The sequence below is a fragment of the Notolepis coatsorum genome (genome assembly GCF_963971535.1).
Source record: "Notolepis coatsorum genome assembly, chromosome: 7".
Lineage (NCBI taxonomy): Eukaryota > Metazoa > Chordata > Actinopteri > Aulopiformes > Paralepididae > Notolepis > Notolepis coatsorum.
The window spans coordinates 119,294,069-119,319,257 of NC_140171.1; the positions used below are offsets into that span (position 1 = coordinate 119,294,069).

Below are 25,189 nucleotides of genomic sequence, written 5' to 3' on the forward strand. Positions count from 1 at the left end.
TTGTAAGAGTATGGTCAGTATAGTCAAGAACACAGTACTGCATGGAGTTTCATACATTTTAGAGGCACGAGCCATAAATTGAGATGTCAAGATCTTGTATCTCAATGGGACATTCCTGGATAAATAAAGGATAAATAAATAAAATAAAAATGTTGAACGATATATCCACTGACAATTGTTATCCTATAATTGTTATGTCCACAGTGCTATCTTTTTGTTGTTGGCCCGCTCAAGCCCGCACACTAAATAAAGCATCAAGGCCAAATAGGGTTCCATACCCAAACATGCTGGATGATTTTGTGTCCTTGGCTATAAATATCCCATTTCAGTCATAACAAAGACACTAATGAGCCATCTTGTACACTGACTGCAGCACAAAGCAAGACACAAGTGTTTCTAAGTATTAGAGGGTGTTGTTAACTTATAATAATTAAAGAGCAAATTTGCAATAGCTGCGCCCTCGTATGTGCATGCATCTATGTGTGCATGCATTCATACACACACACACAGGGGCGTGGCTATGAGTGTCTGTGTCCTTGCTTGGTCAAGCTTGGTTTGGTCATGTTACGTGAATCCATTTAGAAGTGATGCTCCTTTTTGTTATAGGCCAGTAAGGCCACTCCCACTGCTACTCCCCTTTGATCAATCGACATTAACAGAAAATCAGCTGTCCTTTGACCAACTGTTGAAGTCCCACAAACAACTACAGTAGTGACACTTTTTGTGAGTCTCAAAATCCCACAAAATCCCACAAAAATTCCCACAAAATCTTGTGCAAGTCTCTGAATCCACTTGGAAGTTGTGTACCTATTTGCGATAGGCCACTTCCATTTCCATGCCTCGTTTTAGCCAGTCGGCATAAACACACACACTTGACCTGCAGTGGCGGGGGGGCAGTGGCTCAGGAGGTAGCAGAGCGTCGTCTGGTAATCCGGAGGTTCCCGGTTCGATTCCCGCTCCTCCCAGGGAGTGTGTCGAAGTGTCCTTGAGCAAGACACTTAACCCCTAACTGCTCCCAATGAGCAGGTTGGCACCTTGCATGGTTACCTCTGCCGTCGGTGTGTGAGTGAATGGGTCAAATGTGAGGAACAAATTGTAAAGCACTTTGGATAAAAGCGCTATATAAATGCAGCCATTTACCATTTATAGTACTGCTATAGTACTGATGAAGACAAATGGCTCCCATAATTCCAATGATTAAGAGAATTCCAAGGGTTGGTGGAGCAGTGGGGTCCATGGTGCATAATGACAACCTTAAACGACAACCTGTTCCTAATTCCTTTCATATTATCTACAGTGAAAATCTTAATCTAAATAGAAATTCCCGTCTTCACATCTTTTGGGTCTTCCCACGTTAGATCGGAAAAGGGAAATTATACAAGAGGAAGAGGGCACTTCCGAACTTGCTAAGGTATGTGGATGTTTGGAATAACATTATGATATGGAGCTGTGCCACTTCGATGTTCTTTTAGTAGAGCAAGAGGAAAAAGGACATCGCAGATTCATTATGAACACGACTTTACCTGCTCCAGAAGCCCAGAGAAGGCTGGTTTGCTTAGCGTCTCAAACAGTAGTCTGACTGAGTTCAGATCGATGCCTGGGATCTTTGGGTTGGTTTTGAAGTGGCCATCATCGCTGAAAACGGGAAACAAAAAAAGTGGATGACTGGACATACTTCATGCATCACAGGAGTGTTACTCAGAAATGTATTTAATAATTGAGTCGTAACTCAATTTAAACTTAATCTATAGCTTTGGAAAGTCTATTGTAACATGGCATGAGGAACGTCAACAACACAGATGTACATGCGCGCGCACGCACACACTGGATGAGCACCAGGGATCAGTTGTTAGGTGTAGACACAGACTAAAGGTATTTTCCTAACAAGATAATGAGTCTGAAAGCCAGCCTGGGGAGTGACTGCATAACATGGGTCTATACACCACAACACACACGACCGCCATTGCATAACCTGGTAGAAGAATCAGCATGAAGGACAGGCTGAGGCATTATTTACAGTACAACAGCTTGTATTTATCCCCTTGGCTTTGGCCAGATCATCAGAATCAGAATCAGAAAGGTATTTATTGCCAAGTAGTTTTCACATACAAGGAATTTGCTTTGGTCGTTTTCGGTGCGACATCAACACATTGGACGCCAGACCCGACATATTTCGGGTTAACTCGCCATCGCTTGAGCGCCAAACCCGAGAAAAGTCGGGTTTTAATCGTTATTTCTTTTATTCACTATATCCATTCATAATTCATCCATCCAGCCTGATGTTATCATTGGGAATGGCTCTGAGATCGCAAACGGCCAATACCGCCGCCTAACGCCTTGCGGCCGCTATTGCACTCCATTTGAAACGATGTGGTTTGTTTTCTGGGCCGAGCTGCGGCGTGCGGGCGGGGTCTAAATACTCCGGCAAGACAAGCGCTTATAGGGATGGCATCGACGAGGGTCCCGCCCCCCCGTTCATGTTCAATGCTGGATTACGTTGGACACACGATTGTGATCAATATTTGGAATGGCAATCAGATAATTGGATTATTCTTTTTGCAGTACATCATAGACAAGATAAGGAATATATGTTATCAATCTTGCGTTGATCCGCTAATTTTTTCCCCGCGATTGGAGCATGTGTCTGTAATGTACTGTGTAGCGTTCCGTTGGTGGCGATCGAAGCATAGAAAAACGACCTCCCCCCCACCCTTTCTTGCATGCATGATGAAACATAATACCGATAATCTAGCGTTGATTTCAGATTGATTATTGATCCAGGCGAGAAAGTGCACGATTTATAATGAAATGCAGTAAAACGCTGTTTGGCGTCGTTTCCCGGGATTACACAGAATCACTCTAAAACTATACTCATATTCACCGCGGTATAAAACAGAAATGTTGACCGGAAGAAACTCACTGACAATCGACTATGTTATTAGATCTATAACTATAATATTTAATATAGTTAAACACCGGCATTTATCCCCATTGAACAAAGCGCTGGCACACAACGGCCATACGCCCAAAGCGACCTCTGGCGCTGAACCTGTTAACGGACAGACATTAACAGACGGATAATAAATGGTAATTGGATAACCAATTACAACGGTTGCTTTTCTTGGGCTAACAAAGACCTCCTGTCACACGCTCTGCTTTCCTCGGACAAGCTAAGAGAGGGCGGGACTTGAGATTTGTCAATTACTTATTGCTATATCAACCACCAAGTCAGCAAGGAATCTGTCTCAGTATATGAACAGAAGACATACCAGTACATACTGTATAACGTTAAGTTATTATAAATTTGTATTTTTCATTAGTTATTTAACTTATTTTTAAATGTATTTATTTAGTTATATTCCGTTTAGTTTCAGTTCGTTTTCAGAGTGGCTTTGCTAGTTTCAGTTGAGCTTTTATTGTTTAAAAATAGTTTAGTTTTAGGGCGTGTTCACACCTGAAAGTCTGCGGATAGTCCAGACTTTCTGGTGGACCAAATGTGAAAATGATACATTGTTTGATTTTGGTCTGCGTTCACACTGCCCTTTTTGGTGCGGATCTAATTTGTAAACAAAGGACATACAGTCGCCAAGTCGTTCATCTATTGGACTATAGCACTCACAAACGTAAACAGTTGCCGACAGCGTAATGAGAGAGAGAGAGATACTGTCATTACGAGCGCGGCGCAAGTCGACTAGAGAGAGGAGAGAGAGAGAGAGAGAGAGAGAGAGAGAGAGAGAGAGAGAGAGAGAGAGAGAGAGGAAGAAAGACTGTCCGCGCACGGCGCGGGTAGAGGAGAGACTCATTACACGAGCGGCGCGAGTCTGACTTCAGAGCTACACTGCAATGCACTGTAGGCTACTTTGCTTCCTAGATTAGGTACTATAGTTCGATTGAAACGGACCGAGTCCCAACTTTTCAAGAGGACCATGGTTCGGTTGTTTGGCCCTCAAAATTGTTCGGTTTGTGTTCTCACCTCTACAAACGAAACGGACTATTCATTTAAGTGGATCATGGTCCACTTAAAGTGGACCAAACAGGGTAGGTGTGAACGCGCCCTTAGTTTTCTGTATTATAATATGGGGGGAATTTTTCAGGGGCAAGATTTGAGAAGTTGAGAATAGGTATTGTGCAATACAAACATCACTTTATGAAGGCAACCGACACGGTCATGTAAAATCCCAGTCTCAATGAACATTATGCACCAATGCCTCGTCATGCTCGCTGTGTTGACAAATATGACCAAAGTTTTTCCTGGAATTACTGCATGAAGTGTTGACAATAAGAAAAACAATTAATTACACTGACGTTATCCTTAAAAGTACCCATTTTAATAAAGTAGGACAATAAATACACAGACTCCAACTGGTCCAGAACACATCTGCCCAACTTCTAACTCACACCGAATCCTACAGGGGCCACCGAAACTGGCCCCTGTAAATGTCCAAATCCATCCCCCCACCAATGTACAGTTTCTTCCCCTTCGTATATATTTTTTTATGATCTCTTTTTACTACACAGTTCTGTATATCTGTATGTCATAAATGTCCAGATGAATTGAAAATGTAAACAAGAGGAAAGTATTTTTCTGGGCTGCATCCTCTTAGCAGTTGTTTTGTATTGAGGTGTACTGTATTGTACCCATTCTGCAATCTGTTAATAACGTTTTTAATCAATCAATCAATCAATCAATCCTGGCACCACATCACCCCAGTCCTAAAATACCTTGGCATCCTCTCTCTTGTCTCTCACCTACAAAGCCCTTTAACCTCTACAACCCCCCTCCTCCACGTCTCTTCTCTACACCCCCAAGTCCAACCCTTGCAGCTTTGGGGACAGAGCTCTTCTCCAGGGCAGCTCCCAGGTTCTGGAACTCTCTCCCCCAAGACATTAGAGACTCAGTGTTTCAATCCTGCCTCAAGACCCATCTCTTCTTCACTGCCTTCTCTTATCCCACCCATCCATCCTTGTGTGTTTGTGTTATGTTTGTCTTTGTTGTTTCTCTCACTACCCCCGCCCCTTAGTGTAAAGTGACAATGAGTTATAGAAAAGCGCCATATAAATCACATTTATTATTATTATTAATCATTAGGATACACTACCAACCTCGAACATTAAGCTGCTTTAGCCAAGTATATTCTGGGAACTGGATGAGCTGCTCTTTGGGCTCACACGTCATCTCAAAATGGGTATTGTCCCTTCCGCTGCCTGTGCAATCCTCCAAACCCATAAACAACAGCAGATGTGGAGGCAGCGCTCTGTCTCTCAGCGCCCCAGGCCTCTCCTTCACACATAGTGCTAGTTTTTGGAGCAAATCGTGCCAGTGGTTTATGTAACAGATAAACCAGAGAGGATTTTAGCCAGCGGTGGTGGCAGGATGACAAGTGCTTACTCTAGAGTCTAGAGGACACCACGCCCGCCAACCTTCTTCAAAAGGCATGAAGGATACAGTTTGTACTATTCTTGTAAAAAACACGTTGCATCTTCTGTGTCTTGAAAGTGGGACTTTAAAAAACACACACACAGGGCTAGATCCACAAAAATGGATTGCACGGTGCTAATTGCACCCTTACTTACAATTCATTGTGCATTGAAAATGGGGGACCCTGATGTAAACAAGACAAAAGTCTTTCTTTGGTCTGCATCCCCTTAACAATTGTGTGTATTGAGCTGTACTGTATTTTATCCATTCTGCAATCTGTTAATAAAATTTTCATTCAATCAATCACCTGCACGGTGCGTGCAGGTGCGTGTGTGCGTGCATGCGTGTGTGCGTGTGTGCGTGTGTACTGGCAGTGGGACATGCAACATGCACTGCCCTCTGCCCTCTGCCCTCCTTCACTCCGGCTCGAATGTCTAGGATGACTGAATGACATTCCATGATGGAGATTTAGTGTCAAACCTGCTACAGCTGTATGTGTACAGGTAAATGGAGCTTACACTTTCAGCGCCAGAGGTCGCTGTGGGCCGTGTGGTAAGAATGCCAGCGCTTTAACGAATAGGGATACATGGCAGTGTTTGCAGGGCTAAAACTATATTAAATATCATAGCTATGGATATAAAACTATTGCCCATTTAACATTGAGTATCTATTGTTCAATTTGTGAAAAAGAAAAAAAGAAATTCATCCATACCTTCCCGTTTTATACCGTGGTGAATATGAGTATAGTTTTAGAGTAATTCTATCTAATCCCAGGAAACGCCGCTATGCAGCGTTTAGTGCATTTCACTAGAAACCGTGGCGTTCCTCGCCTGCAGGGGCGTCGTTTTGGTATGGCAAGGTATGGCACTCGCCATACCTTGGCAAATAAATATGTATGTGTATTTGCGATTATACATGCGCAGGAGGATGTGTGTATTTGCCATATCTCGCTCTCGCCCCTTCATCAACGGATGCCGACACACAGTATTCCAATACACATCTCACTATCCTGCGCATGTATAATCGCGGGAGGGGGCCGGGGGTGTGGTCTTTTGTGTGTAACCTGGACCTGGACTCGCAATGGATATGTTTGTTGTCAGAAGCGCTGCCGGTGGCTATCTCGAGGCAGAGTATTAAATCGCCTTTTTAACTCAGAGAAGAAGCGCATTTTTCTTGCAGACAAAAACAAACCAGAGCAGAGAAATGTGCTGATAATGAGCTGGATTACGAAACTCCGTTAGTGACACTCCAGGTTAATCAGCGGAAATTTTGGGGTAATTCGTCGAGTTTATCGTGTGCTTTTATTTTGATATTCCTTATTTCCACGTTGAAATTACGCAATACATTAAGTGTGGGGTCGCCAAAAAAATTCCTAAATAAAATGGGGTCGTGGTATAAAAAAGTTTGAGAACCCCTGGCTTAGTGATTATAACAGTGCAGTTCAGCATTCAGTAACCCATACTTTTTGTGAACGTGTTTTTGATACTACATTCTGTTGAACACACACCTCAAAACCGTACCTAAGGAACATTTTCTCAATCGCAAGAAAAATAATATACAGTTATGATATTACATTCTGCTCAGCATAATTTGTATGCAAAATATTGTGGTTCCCTGCTTTAGTCTGTTGACACATTTATATACTAAATGCTTTTGTAGTCCTGTGTCATACCTAAATGTCATAAGTGAATTGTATAGAAACAACTCACCAAAAGTCACTATTGCACAACTGATTTGACAAAAAAATAATCCACCTTCACCCCCACCCTCCCAAATTGCCATACCTTGGCTTTTACTGAAACGACGCCACTGCTCGCCTGTATCAACGATCAATCTGAAATCAACGCTATATTATCGGTATTATGTTTCATCATGCATGCATGAAAGGGGGGGGGGGGGTCGTTTTTCTATGCTTTGATCGTCACCAACGGAATACGTTACACACATTACACGCATACGTTCGGATCGCGGGGAAGGGATTATTCGATCAACGCAAGATTGATACCATATAGCCCTTACCTTGACTAGGATGAGCTCCAAAAAGAATATTCCAATTATCTGATCGCCATTCCAAGTATTGATGTCGATCGTGTTGCCAACATAATCCACCAAAGAACATGAACCGGGAGTGCTCGATTCTCCTCAATCCATGAGTTATAAACATTTGACCTGCCCGACTAGGAAAACCCGGACCAGACTTTTTAGATCGACACACAGCCTGAGCCAGAGGGTTTCAAAGGATGAGCAATACAGGCGGCAGGCGGCGGCATTGGACGTTTGCGATCTCAGACTCATTCCCAATGATAACACAGGCTCCCTCGATGGACTATGAATGGGAATATAGAATAAAAGAAATAACGATAGAAAACCCGACTTTTCTCGGGTTTGGCGCTCAAGCGATGGCGAGTTAACCCGACTTATCTCGGGTCTGGCGTCCAATGTGTTAAAGGGATAGTTTTTTTTTTTAAGAAGCCTATATATATATATATATACATACATACATACATACATACATAGGCTTCTTAAAAAAACATAAACTATCCCTAGAATAGTTATATATAATACAAGTGAAAGACTAAAATATGTACAAGCAAAGTTGGCAAGTGTTGCACTTCTGGGAAAAGCTAGGCACATATTGGATCATGAAGAGTTATACACTCTGTATTGTTCACTTGTATTACCATATCTGAATTGCTGTGTGGAGTAACATGTACAAAAGTACCTGCTTGCTACAGAATTGAGCTATGAGGATAATAAACAATGTAGGATTTCGTGAGCAGCTGTTTTTAAAGACATGCTTTGAAGACTTCACAAATAATGTACAAAAGCAAGAACTAATGTACTTCCTGGTAACATACAAAAAGTTTTCTCAGACAGAGAGTTATAACTTAAAGAGGATAGTGTAATAAAAACAACAACATTGTGTTCATACTACTAGTATGTGTATTTTAATTTGTGGGTTGAATTTGTGGAATGGTCTGAATGTTGAACTCAAGTATAAATATAAACCAGTTCAAGAAGATAAAAGGCAAATAAAATATGTTTGAGGTACAGGGATGAGGAATGAGAAAGGGGCCTTGTGTCATTGATTATGTTGTTGTTTTTATGTGATTTATGCGATTGTTGGGAAATGCTGGATGGGCAACTGCATGCTGATTATGTATGTGTAAAGTTGATAAACAGTAAGGTCATTATTTTAAGTTATATTTGATAAAAAACTAAGATAAATATTGAAGTTGTATATGCTGGACTTGAAGGTAATTATACTGTATAATAAACATGAAGTTCATTATTTATTTATATAGTTTATGGAGAATTTGCTTTATATATAACAGTATAGTTTACTGTTAATTTTATTATATTATATTAGTTATTCTTTTTTGTGTGTGTATTTGTTTTCTTATTATTCGTTTGATGTTCAAAATAATAATAATAATAATAAAAAGAATAATCTATTCAATTCAATAATATCTATTGTGACCTGGGAGTCTCCTCAGACCCCAAACAATAACTAATATCTCACTAACCAGAACATGTGCCGTCTGGAGGGACTACAAGGACAGGCTTTCTTCGTCTTTCTGTCTTTTCTCTTTTTTGAAGTCTCACCTTTGGTCCAGGAAGCTGGCGTTCCAACAGGCTGCAGAGGACAGCAGGAGTATGACGTCACTGGAAACAGAGTGGGACCCAACATGCATGTTAAGCTCATACAGAACCAAGCATTTCACTATAATGTACCTTATATAATAATAATAATAATAATAATAATAATAATAATAATAATAATAATAATAATAATAATAATAATAATAATAATAATAATAATAATAATAATAATAATAATTCATTTAATTTATATAGCGCTTCTCAATAACCCGAAGTCGCTGACAATAGTCGGGAGCAAAAGTACAAACAAAGAAACAAAAGCAAAGAAACAAAAACAAAGAAACAACAAAGAAACAAAACAAAAGGAACGTGAGACCATGGGGGGAACAGGGAAGACAGCATGATAGCACAAAAAATACTGGAGACAGACATCAATCAGGTTGGAGGGGGGGAGGGGTTTATGGGTGGGGGGGGTTGAAGGCAAGGGAGAACAGGTGGGTTTTGAGGCGAGCTTTGAAGGTGGAGAGTGTAGGAGAGTCTCTGATGGACTGGGGGAGGGAGTTCCAGAGTCGGGTGCAGTACGAGAGAAGGCCCGATCTCCAAAGTTTTTAAGCTTGGATGTCGGGACAGTGAGGGAGGCAGTGGAGGAGGACCGGAGGGAACGAGTGGGGCGGTAGGGAAGAAGGAGATCAGTCAGGTAGGGGGGGGGCAATATGTTGACATTAGCCTACATATCCTAATGTAAACAAATATAAACAGAACAAATCTAACACTAATCCTCAAACTTCAAAGATTCTACAACTAGCACGTCAAGTCTTCTAAAATATAACACCAAAATCTTTCAGTGCTTCCACAAATAAATCACTGACTTACTTTGTGATGCTGGAGTCTGTGTTGTCTATGAGCTTTATCCTCCACGAGTTTAAACTGTCATAGTTGATCTGAGAGATGCCTTTGCTGATGTTGGTCACTCTGAAGTCTTCCGGAGGGACAGAACTCTGTAGGGAGGAGACAACACTGCATTAACGGGAAGGTTGGGGCGACAGTGGCTCAGGAGGTAGTGGGCTCGTCTGGTAATCTGAAGGTTCCCGGTTCGGTTCCCGGCTCCTTCCAGGCAGCGTGTTGAAGTGTCTTTGAGCAAGAAACTTAAAACTGCTGCCTAATCGATGAGCAGATTGGCACCTTGCCAATTTGTATGTGAATATGTGAGTGAATGGAGTGAATGTGATGTAAAGTGCTTTGGATAAAAGCACTATATGAATGCAATCCATTTAAGGTTCAGAGATTTCACAAGCGTATCCTATCCATCACTGATCAAGCCACCTCTTAGGAGGACAGTCCAGGAGATTTAACACCTGTTACTTTGGTTTCCTAAGACACTGGTTCTAAAGATTTTTCATATCATCCCAGGGACCCCATTTGATAATAATAATAATAATAATAATAATAATAATAATAATAATAATAGATCAAATTTATATAGCGCCTTTCATAGAACCCAAGGTCGCTTCACAATCAGGACAAAAAATAGGGCTAGGGAAATAGGGGGGAAAAAGGGGATGAGGGAAGGTAAGGGATAATGGACCTAATCTAATCTAAACTAATTGATGGGGAAAAGCCTTGGTGAAGGTGTGTTTTTAGAGCAGATTTGAAGGTGTCCACTGTCCAGGGTTGGGGCGTTGCAGATTTCTGGGGGGGGGGGAGAGTTCCAGAGGGTAGGGGACGCCACACTGAAGGCTCTGTCCCCAAAAATCCGTAACCTGGTGCGAGGGATGGAGAGGAGACCTAGATCAGAGGATCGTAGGTTCGGGGATGGAGTGTGCTGGTGGAGGAGATCAGACAGGTATCGGGGGGCGAGGGCATGGAGGGACTTGTAGGTGAGGAGCAGGAGTTTGAAGGTGATGTGGAACTTGACTGGGAGCCAGTGGAGGTGGATGAGGGTGGGGGTGATGTGCTGCCAGGGCTTGGTGTGAGTGAGAACCCTGGCAGCTGAGTTCTGAACATACTGGAGCCTGTCCAGTATGACATAAGACATGTGTGGCTAGATATGATGTAATCCAGACTTCTGTGTAGGTGTGGAGATAATAGAGGAGAGTGAAACCTATGAACAGAATAGTCATTCCTATACATTCTCTCATTGTGCTAAGCTCTACTGAATACAATATTATTGATTTTGATGCATTTTGCTCAATTCTTTTTGCATTTTGTACATTTCGTTTTTTTTGTATAGTGTTGGTCTTTACTCTTTTTTACTGTATGAAGCACAATCTTAGGAGGCTCATACAGAACCAAGCATTTCACTATAATGTACATGTACCTTATATGTGACAAATAAAACAAAACTTGAAATTATCATAAGCTATCTCCCCAGGCCCGACTTTGAGAACCTCTGTCCCACCCTGCTCTCAATACAGATCTCCATCTCAATATAGAATTGAAAATCCCCCTACAAAAATGTATTTAAGTGTATTGAAATGTAAAACTGTATTGACCTGTTGCTCTCATTTTGTCTTGTGTTGTAAATGCAGCGCACCCTTCCTTCACAGAGGTGCACTCCGCCCCATCTCCCTCAAGCCCAAACAGTAGTTTCAGCTCGTGTTGAGAGGGAGGAGGGAGCCATGGTTTCTTCAGTTATTTTGAAACATCTTTGGTAACTTGTAGAAGATGACAGAAAGGCAGCCTTCGGTCGAGAAGAGAGGTAAAGCACGAGTGCCGCACGGCCGCGCACCGCACTACTGCTACACGGTCGATCCGGGTTTGACTCCCGGACCCGGTGTTCTTTGCCGAATGTCTTCCCCGCTCTATCTCCCATTCCTCCTCTCTCTCTCTCTCTCTCTACCGGACAAAAATCAATAAAAACCTACAAAATACATAACTTGTCCGAAAGGACAAGTAACATTTAAAGAATTGAAAATCAAATCAAATCGAGACATCAAAATCTAAATTGGTATGGAATGTGAAAATGTGTGTATTGTTAAAGCTCCATGTTTGCCGTGGTAGTTCCACTCTGGACAGTGCAAGGCCATTCAGTTTGGGTAGCGCTCCTTCCCTCAGATATAGGCCTCGTCTGACGACTAAATATGACATTTCTAGGGACAGAATGTGCGTACATTAATGTGTTATTATCAGTTCACATCCTGGCAATCTGCAGGATGTCCATAGCAGACATGCACACAAGCTCTGTGGCTTTTGAAACACAAGACCAGGCAAAAGCTGAGGCACCACTGCCCCTGTGTGGCCGAACAGAGAAATACAGGATCCACAGGAGAGGATAGAGACTAGTGATAGAATGAGTAGGGTAAATCTTATTGGATAGAATAGGTTCAATTCACTTTCACTACACTCTAATCAAAATAGAAACTGAAACTGAGAATTTATTGTCAATAATGTTTTACATAGACTGTCAGCGGATAGAAGAATCTTTTTTTATAGCACATGCTTTTCAATTAAAACATTCAAAGTAAAACAACTTTGCAGATCCAATACGATATAATATAACGTCATTAATCAGACAACAGCATAACTCCTTAAAGGTCCCATATTGTGGAAAAACTAAATGCCTAGTTTGATCTGAATTTCGTTTGACGGTACAGGCTCGTACAGCATTGCTAGATGTACGATAATTATTATATTTGTACGATCAAGGTGGCTTGCTCGTTACAGGCACAAAAACAGCCTGTTGAGAAGAGGACTGAAACAGAGGGGTATAGAGGCTGCTAGAATGCATAATCTGAGTGGGTTTTTAGTTTATTTTCAGCAAAACACTTGAAAGACATGTTTAGGGGATCTCAAAGACCTATTTCACTTGTTGAAGATTACTACAATATGAGACCTTTAAGAAAAGGAAAAAGCTACATTTGTAGAATCACTCACCTGGTCATCAGAGTACAATACAAAGTTATGGTCTCCTCCACAGTTGATTTTGGTGATGGTGTAATGTTGTGGTTCTACAGCGACACAAAAGGGAACAGGATTTAGTATACTGCAGGTGAGAGGGCAGAATTGACTGAAACCCTGCCCTCTTTTCTTGATCCTCCAATCACAACTGTTGCTTCCCTCAACCATTATGATTGGAGGGTCACGAAAAGAGGGCAGGGTTTGATATAGGTAAATAGTTTTTATACTGTAAGTATATACTGTAAGTCTATTTTGTTCCAGTCATCAGATTAGTTGTTTTTTAATTACAGATCCTTGCTATGGTCTTTAGTTCACTAGATATTTAATTGTAATGCTTTATTTCTTTTTTTTCTCCCCCTTTTTCCGTATTTTTCTCCCATCCCAATTTAGTTGTTATGCCAATTCCCTTCCTGGTCATTGCGCGCATTTCCCCCCCACTTGCCGGCCTAGGGAGGGTTGAAGACTATAACATGTCTCCTCCGATACATGTGGAGTCAGCCAGCCACTTCCTTTCACCTGACAGCGAGGACTCTCACTGGAGGGGTGTAACGCGTGGGAGGATCACACTACCCTCCCCCAGTTCCTTTCCCTGCTGAACAGGCGCCCCGACCGACCAGTAGGAGTCGCTGTTTACAACGACCAGGATACATACCCCACCGGCTTCCCACCCGCTAACACTGCCAATTGTGTTAGTAGGGACGACTGACCAAGCCGGAGGTACCGCTGACAGCTGGATTCGATCCCAGAGTCTCTGCGGTGGTAGGCAAGCGCTTAGTCCGCTGCGCTACCAGCCGCCTTGTAATGCTTTATTTCAAAAATTATATCTTACCAACATTATTCATGTTAGTAAGATATGCATTCAATCTTGCATGGAATGTTTGTGTAGTTCTATTTCTTCCAGTATGGCTGCCAGTAACCATTGCTAACTATTTTCAAAAGGAAGCGGATACAGCACGCTAGCCTAGCTTAAAACTCTGGGAGAGGTGTTTTTGGCCAACGGCTAGGCTAGTGGTCCGTATCCGCTTCCATTCATTTGTACTAAGATAGGCTAGCAGCTGGATAGCTTTTTACTGAACGCACAGAGAGGAAATTGGTATCCATCTTCTTGTCTGACTTAGGAGAAGACCGTAAGTAGATACCAATTTCCTCTCTGTGCGTTCAGTAGAAAGCTATCCGGCTGCAAGGCATTTCCCACAATTCTTCCTTTGAGTTGAGGATTCCCTATAGGGACATTCAACATGCGTGCTGAATGTGATCCTTCCCTCCTCATAGTATGTAAATAATTGACAGAGTTCTTCCCACGTTCTCCAGGGAACATACTGCCTTATAGAGAGAACTGATGTGTGACAGCTGAGGATTCTTTTATGCAGTGTGTATCATTTATTGTTGCCTGGAATGCTCCAAAAGCAGCAATCTCATTCTGCCTCACTGACACCTCACCAGTGGTGGAAAGTAACTAAGCACTTTTACTCAAGTACTGTACTTATTAGGGGTGTAACGGTACACAAAAACCACGGTTTGGTACGTACCTCGGTTTTGAAGCCACGGTTCGGTACAGGTTTTCGTTACAGTGGGGGAAAGTTTGGCTTTCCATGTTCCACTCAGGGGTGATGTAGTGTGCAGTAACTAATTGTACTTGTAGGGCTGTCAACGAATATTCTATATTGAAATTAATAATAGACTTGTAAAAAAATATATATATATATATTATTATTATTATTATTATTATATTAGATTGTGAAAAAAACAGCCCCCGGTGGCCTGAATACTTTCCACAACAAATTCGTGTTTCCGCGTCTCTGATTGGCCACGCGCGTTTCTGGTCATGTGACATGTACGCCCAATCGTGGGACCGCACGTTTTTGGATGGTTAAGCTTAGGCGCTCTTTCGAAGTTGGTTAAGGTTAGAGTTTGTCTTAGAGCATGGCGATAGAACACCTGCCCTGATTCCAAACTCTAACCTTAACCAACTGTGAAAGAGTCGCCTAAGGCGAGCTCCCGTAGCTCACCGCGTATCTCGGCGCTATTTCGGCGTCGGGGACAACCGTGCTCGTCACGGATCTGGGGTACACAAGTTCGATTCCCGGACTCGCCGTATTTTCTCAGAGTGTCTTCCCCTACTCTACATCCTATTCAACCTGTTTCTGTCGGTCATGCTTGACCAGAAAAAGCGATAAATGCTAAAAAAATGAAGTTAAAAAAGAAAAAAAATAAAGAGTCGCCTAAGCTTAACTAAACTAGGCGTTAGGTAGTTTGCAGGCTGTTAGACCCGGAAATAGGCGCAGAACTTGCCGTCCCACGATTGGCGCACATGTCACATGACCAGAAACGCGCATGGCCAATCAGAGCGCAAAACTCGAACGCGGAAACACGAATTTGTTGTGGAAAGCATAGACGCCCCCCGGTGGGCGGTCGTTAGTGGTTAACATACCATTGTATTCGTTCGGTACACTACACAGCCGTTCGGTACGGTCAGTGTTGGGAAAGTTCACTTTCTACATGAACTAGTTCAGTTCACAGTTCACAAATTTTAAAATGAACTAGTTTTGAACTAAACTTCATGGTTTCAAAAATGAACACATTTATAGTTTATAGTTCTTTTTTCAATACGTTGCTGTGAGCTATTATTTGTCAAATGTATTGCATTTGCCACAACCCATAATAGAACCACAGAATACTGGCATTTCCATAACGCTTTGCTGCCGCCCATTCAGTCCACACTAGTAGCAACTGCAGCTTTCATCTCTACAGTATATTTTCAAAAACATGAGGAAAAACGTGCTGCTTGAATGGTCTTTATTAAGTATAATAATCTAAATATACTTAAAGTACCAAAAGTGAAAGTAGTCATTGTGCAAACATATAAACATGTGCCGACAATCCCGACATAACTCTGTACTAACACAACACGAGGTAGGAACCAGGCTGAGGTATGAAACTAAGGTTGTACCTCAAAGTTCAATATTCAAAGTGCAAAACATTTACTGACTTTAACTAAAACTCTTTTAAATGCTCATACACCGACGTTGTAGAGTCTGACTCTGAGCGAGTGCAGCGCCTTCTGAAAGTGCGAGTGCTGCTGCTCTACTACCAGACTCCCCGAAGCTCCGCCCAGAGCGGTTGCCAGAATGGGTGGTTTTCCGCATTATTTTAAAGCCTGTATACGGTGTGTTTTAACTGGGTTTTCGGCTGAAAGGCATATGAAATCTGGCACACTTTTGAACGCCGTTATAATATAGTGCTGAGAATGAACGCACTTTTGAACGCCGTTATACAGTGCTGAGAATGAACGCGTTCTCAATTACGTTCATCTAGCGGAAAAAACACCTGTTCAGTTCACGTTCGCCCAAAATACGAACGTGTTCACGAACGATCGTTCATTGAACGCGTTCAGGTACATCACTGGGTACGGTACACACTGAAACGGTTCGGTTCGGTACGGATACGTGTACCTTTACACCCCTAGTACTTAAGTATAATTTCAAGTATTTTCATTTTAGGGAACTTCATACTTTTACTCCACTACATTTCAAAGGAAATATTTGAACCCATCAGTTACTAGTTACTTTGGGAAAAAAAGATTTTGCATAGAAAACATGGCAAAAATGGATGAAAATGACATGCTTTCACATTTGAAGCCAGTCACTTTCAAGAGGACGTACTGTAATCAGAGCAGCATAACTGGACCACATACCACATACCACTTTAACATAACCTTTAATCAGAGCCGCATAACTGTACCACATACCACTTTAACATAACCTTTAATCAGAGCCGCATAACTGTACCACATACCACTTTAACATAACCTATAGTATAGAGGTCAATGGATCGAGGTTTGAACTGGAATACACAAACGTCATGTAGAATGTGTACTTTTACTTTAGATACTTAAGTACATTCAATAGAAAATACTTCTCTACTTTTACTTAAGTAGAATTTGAATGGATGACTATCTGGGTATTTCTACTTGTACTTAAGTAAAGGAACTGTGTACTTCTTCCACCACTGTGCTCTGCTGTATCGTCTCAACTCTACCGAGTCACATTCTGCAAACGTACAATTCAATGACGGTCACAAGACGCTCAGAGCATTTTGCTGCGTTTGATTTGAAAATCTGGTGCTACTGTAGCATTGAACCCAATGCATTAGTATTAGTATTACTACTAGCATTCTGTATTGTCTTTGTATTTATTGTACTCTGCATTTTGAAGCTCGTTCTCAATGATGTTTCAAGATTAAATAATCCACTCATCCTGATGCCGATTCTAGATCCTCAACATTAAGCATTACTTTGGCTAAATATAAAAAGTTAGACCATTAATTTGGGGTAAATTAGACAAAAGTGACTGAGGTATATAACCCATTTCATGGATTATGAAAGCAATTAGAGATTAAAAAATATGCTTCTGCAAGCAACGAATGCAGAAAATCAAATAGCTTTGTTTTTGATTATGTTACCCTCTTGGTGTCAGATTTTAATATTGGGAAAATTCTCCCACATACCAACATATTGTTTTAGGCGGGCATCGCCCCCAAGACAGCTAACCTGGTGTATTGAGAACTTCGTTTTGTGAACCTGATAAAAGAAAAACCCTGCAGCAATAGTTGTGATTGGAGGATCAAGAAAAGAGGGCAGGGTTTGTTTAAAAAAAAAAGTCTTTAACAGTTAATTGACCTATCTCAGACCCGCCTCTTTTCCTGATCCTCCAATCACAACTGTTGAAAGAGGGCAGGTTTGAGATAGATCAATTAGGGATGCACTGATCGTTGTTAGACTCCGGAGTCTCGTCATTCAACCCTGCAACAAGCCGAGAGAGATGGCAATGATTCGTCTGATCACCTGCAATAAGACTTCCTGGGAGGTGGCTGCTCTTGATGGGAAATGGGCTTTTGGAATCTCCCCGCATTCCTACACCCAACTGACCGTGGGTGTTGCAGCCAAACGCGTACATCATACCGGAGGAAGGCACGAACGCCAGCGTGTGATGCCTGACGGGTCAGAGAGAGGTGAGAAAGAAAGAAAAGAAAGAAAGAAAGAAAGAAAGAAAGAAAGAAAGAAAGAAAGAAAGAAAGAAAGAAAGAAAGAAAGAAAGAAAGAAAGAAAGAAAGAAAGAAAGAAAGAAAGAAGTGGGTGATATAGACCTCAAATAACAGCACAATATTGATTGACCTTACTGTATGCCACACAAAAGAAATTCAAAGATTCTCTTCTTCACTGCAGCATTGTGCCAGTATAATGTGGAAGAGTTTGTCCATTTCATTTCATTTCAAACCTTTTGTACTCATTAAGGCACTGAGGCACTGACCTACAGAAGTGCGACTGCTACTCATGGACGACTTTGTAAGGAGGAAGGTTTGAATACATTCTGGACAAACTTACCAGAACCTTATCTATTTGAGGTGAGCAAGAAGGTGTATTTTGTTACGTTTGATGGCAGGCTAATGCTCCGTATCCACTTCCTGTCATTGTGTAAGCTACATAGCTAGCGCGCTGCAGGTCTCTCTCTCTATCTATCTCTGTACTGCACGCACAGAGATGAGATGGGTGCCTATCTTCTTGTCTGACTCTGGGGAAGACGGCAAATAATTTCCCAAAAAGTTGGCATGTTAATTTAAGAACTAGCCAGTCACTAGAACAGGTCACATAGGTTCTACAATTACATTCCAACAATGTTGTGATATAAGGAGGTAGCTTACCAATAAGCTGGAGGGGGCAAACCAACCTTGGTGAGTACCTACTAATCAGAGGAAAGCTGGTTCCGTTTAAATAAATTGATATACCTATATTTATATTGTTTATCATCATCACCCATGACAACCACATGGGTGTTAATTGAACATAAGCTGATACATTTAACATGGTGCCATGATGCTGGCTTGTTTGTCAGATATACAGTACAAGCCTGAGGCACAGAGGTTTCCACCCGGCCAATAATGCAGGCTGCCTGCTCGTCATCGTGTCAGTTCGGGCTGCTGGTTGTGAATAGATGAGAGCTGGGCTGCTGGCTGCCCACTGCTCCTAATGAGTTAGGATGGGTTAAATGCAGAGGGCATGTTTCAGGTATGTGTAAAAGTTTACTTGACAATAAAGATATTCTAATATTCTATTTATAATTTCTGTATTGCTAAATGGATTATCTGTGATAGGATTTTGAATGGTCACAGTCATGCTTGCATAAATTGTTATGTCTTGTCTATGATGAAGCACTTTGAGCTGCAGTTTCTGTATGAAAGGTGCTATACAAATAAAGTTGTATTATTATTATGATGAGAAACAAATCAACATGGTGTCCACTGGAGGCCACACATGCAGGCTACTAACGAAGCTTCAGCTTTAAGAAAGCTTTATGAAATATAGTAAATTCCGGGGCGGCTGAGTGACGCAGTGGGCAAGGCGCTCGCCACTAACGCAGGATATGCTGGTATCGAGCCCAGCTCTCGGCGTTGCTACCGGCTTGGCCGGCCGTCATACTAACACAATTGGCAGTGTTAGAGGGTGGGAAAGCCGTTGGGTGGGGATTGGACGTTGTGGACAGCGACTCCTACAGGTCGGTTGGATGACGCCGGTGCGGCGGAAACAGAAGTATCGGGGGCAGCGTGAGCCTCCCACGCGTTACTCCTCGCCACTGAGAGTTCGAGCTGCTGCGGTGAAAAGATGCGACAGGCTGCCTCCTCGTGTACCGGAGGGGACACGTGATGCAAGGCTTCTATCCTCACCAATGCCGACCAGTGGTGGGCATAGTCTAGCAACGTTCAAGACAGGGGAGGGAAGATTTGGAAATACGAAATTGGGATGGGAGAAAACATTTTAAATGGGGAGAAAAAGTGGATAAAAAAAAGAAATATGGTAAATTCCCTGCTGGTAAGAGATGGTCTGCATTTGAGTGTGATTTTTTTTACAGAAGATAACAAATATTCCTCCCAGTGGAGCGGCATTCATGACATTGAATGATAGGTAATTTGAAGGAGGTGAAAGTAACTTGACCAGTGTCCTCATTATTTTGAAAATGTGTCTGTATTTTAGCCTTTTGACCCAAACTACTAACTAATGTTAGATGTTTTAATGATGAAGGCGGCATTTGCTCCGGTTGTGAGTCCAGGTGACACCAAAAAAATATCTGTAGCCAGTTCAAGAGAAGAGCCACTACTCTTATATTTTAAAGACGTTTTAAAAAACACAACATTAGAATCAACAATGACTCATCCTGATGAGGGCCTTGCACGGCCGTACTGGGCCCCACAGCGGTACCTGCCACAGGCGATCTGGGACACCTCACTCCCCATCAGCTCCAGCACTCGTCTGGGTAAAGGTTCCTTATTGGTGGAGTCATGGCCCAGCTGACCCCGCGAGCCGTCCCCGAATGTAAACAAGCCACCATCCTGCCAGGCACACAACGCAGCAAGGATTATTGTTTTTGGTCGTAGTTTTTTCAGTTAGAAATTCTTAGCATAGCTTTGCGGTTAGACAAAAGAATACGGCAAGTGTCCTAGGACCTGACCGAACAACGTGAGTCATCCAGGCTCGCTGGAATGTGCCTGGAATTGTATTTGTGTTACAGAGGGTCGGTGGCGAGTGAGGCGTTCGCGTGCAGGAGGCAGTGTTGTAGTCGAGTCACTAAATCTCGAGTCCGAGTCAAGTCTCGAGTCCCCAGTGTTCGAGTCCAAGTCTGAGTCACCAAAGAAGAGTCCGAGTCGAGTCCCCATTACCCTAGTCCGAGTCCAAGTCATCAAGGTTGTGTCCACTCCACAGATGTCTGTTGAAGTTTGAGGTTGTCCCGGTCTTCTCTTCAATAGTTTGTTTACATATGGAACATCTAGCAGTGCTGGAATTTGATGTAAAATCTGTGGTAAGCAAAGCGCACAATTCGGGGCGTCTCTTTAGGCATCTTACAGTAAGTACTGAACATGAGGGTATCGACGTGAAATCACATGTAGGTTGAACATTTGCAAAACATTTAATTGTGTTACGGTATTAATATAGCCATCAATATCTTATGCCAAATGATTAGGGCATATTACAAAATAATTTATAAAAAAATTACTTTATTAATTGTATTTATCAATTAACAAGTCCCAAGTCCTCGCCTGTACCTTCTGAGTCCGAATGCAGTCAATGCGCGAGTCCAAGTCCATGTCTGAGTCATCAGTGCCCAAGTCCAAGTCGAGTCACGAGTCCTGAAAATCATTCCAGGACTCTGACTCGAGTCCTACAACACTGGCAGGAGGAGAGTGGTTGTATATACCTTCGTCAGGGCGGCCGTGTGTTCATCCCCGCAGCTGATGTAAACCACTTTTTGAGATCGCAGGAACTTAATGTGGCAGGGGACAGCGCGGTCTGGTGGAGGGAGCACAGCGTGTGTTAATTGTTAAAGTTAACCTGCAGCTACTGTACTAACTAGGAGAGCTATATGAAAAACAAAACGAACTATAATGTATTCAGAAGGACTTTTTCTTTATACTGATACAGTATATCGTGATATCTGATTAGTTATGGAAAATCACATGTTTAATAATCCAATCGAAGTTCATCATATTGCATGTTAATGGATTCTGAATTAATTGTGAGCTACCTTTCAGACGTGATATTTTCTGATGGCAGGCATGAACTAAGCTCCTTTGCACTCTCCCATTTACATTTGACATGTTGTCATTTAGCTGACGCTTTTATCCAAAGCGACTTACAAGTTCTGTACGACAAGTCAGCAGTAACAATGTTCATCAAACAGTGCTGAAACTTGGGTGCTGCAGTGTTGAGTGCATAGTAGTAAAGACATAGTATAGTAGGAAGAGTACATGATAGTACAGTATAAGACAATAAGAAGGTTAGTGTTTGTTTGTTTTTTGTAGTTTTTTTCCATTTCAGATATTGATTGAAGAGGTGTGTTTTTAGTCGACGGCGAAAGATTGGTGGGGTTTCGGCTGTCCTAACTGTGGTGGGAAGTTCGTTCCACCATTGTGGAGCGAGGACCGAGAATAGCCTGCTTCTCTTTGATGACCCTCCCGGAGCTCGGACAGGAGTGGATCTGATCCACTTTGATGCTATGACCTTCCTGACTGCCGTCATCCGTAGACTAAAGAAATGTGCTATTCCTAATGAGGTGAATATCAGATGAAATTACCATGGAGGGCTATAGAAGGAGATAGGAAAATGTCATGAGAATTTCTTTAAAAGGGGCAGTTCACCCGAAATTAAAAAAGAAAATACAATAGCTTCCCCCTCACCCAGAGTGCCATCTATCCATCCAGATAGTTTTGATGTGATTCACCTAGTTGCGGAGAGATTCCCTAGTATTGGAGACATCAGCTGTAGAAGTCTGCCATAACTCCAATACAATGGAGCAGTTTCATGTAGGACCTATTTTTCTACCGAACTACACCCACCCTTCATTATTAAGGGGCTGTACTTCTGTAGAAAGTAGTTCCGAAATGAAACTGCTCACAACAAGGTCTATGGATTATCTTGAGTGACTGGGTCATAATTTCTAGAAAGAGACACTGCTTTTGAGTTTTTCAAATGTAATTTTCTTTTGGTGCTTTGAGCGCCACAAATCGAGTGACATTCAGCTCCATTGTATTGGAGTGACGGCAGACAATTGTGGTGGAATGTGGCCGAAGCTGAATAACTTACTCAGTCAGAAGAGATCCGGTTAATACAATTTATTAACTCAGTCAAAGTATCAATACAAAAATAGTCAGAGAATGGCTGGATGACTCTCACACGAGGTGACTAGCTAAGAAACCCGGAAATGAGAGAACCCCCACTGAATGAGAAACATCTTCATACCATGTCATGACATTTTGGGGAAAGGTGGGGGAGGGTTTATTGGGGTTATGGATGAGGGTAGGAAGTAGGGCTGCAACTAATGACTATTTTGGTAGTCGACTAATCTGTCGATAATTTTTTCGATTAGTCGACTAATCGAAAAACAATTATATAAAAAAAACAAAAAAAAATTTTTATTTTTTTTATTTTTTGCACTACATATCTTTGTGAAAGTGGCTTCTCAGCTCTGGTCCAGCCAGCTGAAGACAGAGCAGAGGAACAGATTGGACATTGAGCATGACCTCAGAGTTGCTTTGAGACTCCAAAACAAGGACCAAACAACATCCCGAGTTATCCCATTAGTTCCCCCAAACTTACTGTCGGTCTGTTATGTTAAGCTAAGAAGTCTTCAGCTGGCTGGACTAGAGCTGAGAAGCCACTTTCACAAAGATAGGTAGTGCAAAAAATAAAAAAAATTATAATATTTTTATTTATTTTTTTATGACTAATCGACGCAACAATTCCTCGTCGACGATTTTTTTATAATCGACATCGACGATTTTTTTATAATCGACATCGTCGATTATGTCGACTAATCGTTGCAGCCCTAGTAGGAAGCGAAGATGGGTGAGGGAGATCAAAGAGAGGTGGGGGAAGTTTTATCTACCACAAATCTCTACAGCAGATATGTCCAAAACTAGGAGAATCACACCGAAGCTATCTGGATGGATAGATAGCATTCCAGGTAAGGGGGGGGATTTGTTTTGGATGACCTGCCCCTTTAAGAATATTTTCTATTTCTGACCACCATTGTGCCAGCTTTGAACAAACCCAAATCATGTATCATCAAATCTCCTAACTCAATTTCGCACCAGAGACAGAATGGAGATGCATCATTCTTGAAATGGCTAATTCTCTCAGGCGGGTTGTAGATCCTGTGAATGTATTTGAAATTGAGAAGCTTTTATCTTGTATTGATCGGAGCTCTGGTCCCAGTAGCCGAGACCCATGATCATCAGTTATCTGAATTCTTTAACCGTAACTGTAGTAGCCTTTGAATTGCCAGTAAATTGCCAGGGGGGGGGGTGAACCTCTGCACGCGTTATGTTCCCCCAGTGAAACTCCTCGCTGTCGGGTGAAAAGAAGCGGCTGGCGACTCCACATGTATCGGAGGAGGCATGTGGTAGTTCTACACCCTCCCCAGGCCGACAGCGTGCAACGACCAGGAAGGGAATTGGCATAACCACTAAATTGGGATGGGTGAAAAATACAGAAAAGCCCAAAAATAAATATAATAAAAAATATAATAAATAAATGTGGTATTGGTGTGTTTCTAGTCCCACCCATCAGTGTCTGAAATGTACCACTGTACCTTGGTCATCGTTGAGTCCCAGCTGCCCGGCGCTGTTTCTCCCCCAGCCGAACACGGCTCCGGACAAGGACAGTGCAAAGCTGTGGTCTCCGCCGGCCGTGATCTGCGCCAGGGGGATCCCCGACAGAGACTTGAGGGGCTGGGGGGTCAACGTGCCGGGCTCCCCCTTTCCCAGACCCAGCTGACCGCTGGCGTTCTGGCCCCACGTGAACAGCTGGCCATCTGGGATGGAGAGGAAGGACACGTGACCATGTTAAGTCCCAAAGTTAACCTGCAGCTACTGTACTAACTAGAGCTACATGGGAAAACGAACTATAATGTATTCAGAAGGACTTTTTCTTTATACCGATATATATCATGATATCGGATTAGTTATGGACAATCACATGTTTAATAATCCAATTGAAGTTCATCATATTGGACTGCATGTTAATGGGAAATGTGGTACGATATCAAACTAAAACTCCCCTGAAATATAATTGATGTTGTCATTATCAGCAGATAATCCTATGAAAGTGCTGCTTTTGTAGTAATGTAAAATAATATAAATTGCATATTGATAGCTACAGTGTATAATGAAATGTCTTGAACCAGGGGGCGTTTCCATTTTCACAGCCGATTGTTGATCAAATTGCCCATCATCTACATCACCTGCCAAATGATTCCTGTAGACAGTGGCCTTGACCTAGTAGGCTGACTAGAGTCAGTCATAGTCCATGTGTACCAAACACAGACTGGACTCCACTGGGGGTCCACTCCAACTAAAATAATGCAATGGTGGACCTCAGCATATTATGTCCTAATAGGCATGTCCACCCAAAACAAAAATGTTTCTTCTCACGTACCGGACATTGGGAGTGCAATACGACGAGATTGGTGTATCAAAGAGGTGGTACACCTGGACTATGAAAGGCGAAGGACAGTCTGCATAGTGTATGCGGCCTGTACTTCTAGACTATGCGAGAGCCCTTATGGTACGTTCAAAAACAACGCAAAGCCAAATTTAGAGTGGCGGCACGAATGCATGCTCTAGGCGGCATGTTCGCTGTAGGTGGCGTGTTCACTCTAGTTGGCATGTTCACTCTAAGTGGCATGTTCACACTAGACGGCATGTTCGCTCTAGGTGGCGTGT

The 25,189-nt window shown here is 42.3% G+C and overlaps 1 protein-coding gene across 3 annotated transcripts in view; it reads right to left on the reverse strand.

Moving 5' to 3' along the window:
- The window catches only part of herc3 (HECT and RLD domain containing E3 ubiquitin protein ligase 3), a 93,431-nt gene that overhangs the window by 42,789 nt on the left and 25,453 nt on the right, over positions 1 to 25,189 (reverse strand). For all 3 annotated transcript variants that reach the window (XM_084319364.1, XM_084319365.1, XM_084319363.1), the window contains exons 5-12: positions 24,058 to 24,279; positions 21,166 to 21,257; positions 20,172 to 20,302; positions 17,763 to 17,911; positions 12,896 to 12,969; positions 9,896 to 10,020; positions 9,026 to 9,085; positions 1,524 to 1,635 (exon numbers count right to left, since the gene is read on the reverse strand). In XM_084319364.1, coding sequence (XP_084175490.1) covers positions 1,524 to 1,635; positions 9,026 to 9,085; positions 9,896 to 10,020; positions 12,896 to 12,969; positions 17,763 to 17,911; positions 20,172 to 20,302; positions 21,166 to 21,257; positions 24,058 to 24,279 — 965 coding nt within the window. The remainder of the gene's footprint in view (positions 1 to 1,523; positions 1,636 to 9,025; positions 9,086 to 9,895; positions 10,021 to 12,895; positions 12,970 to 17,762; positions 17,912 to 20,171; positions 20,303 to 21,165; positions 21,258 to 24,057; positions 24,280 to 25,189) is intronic.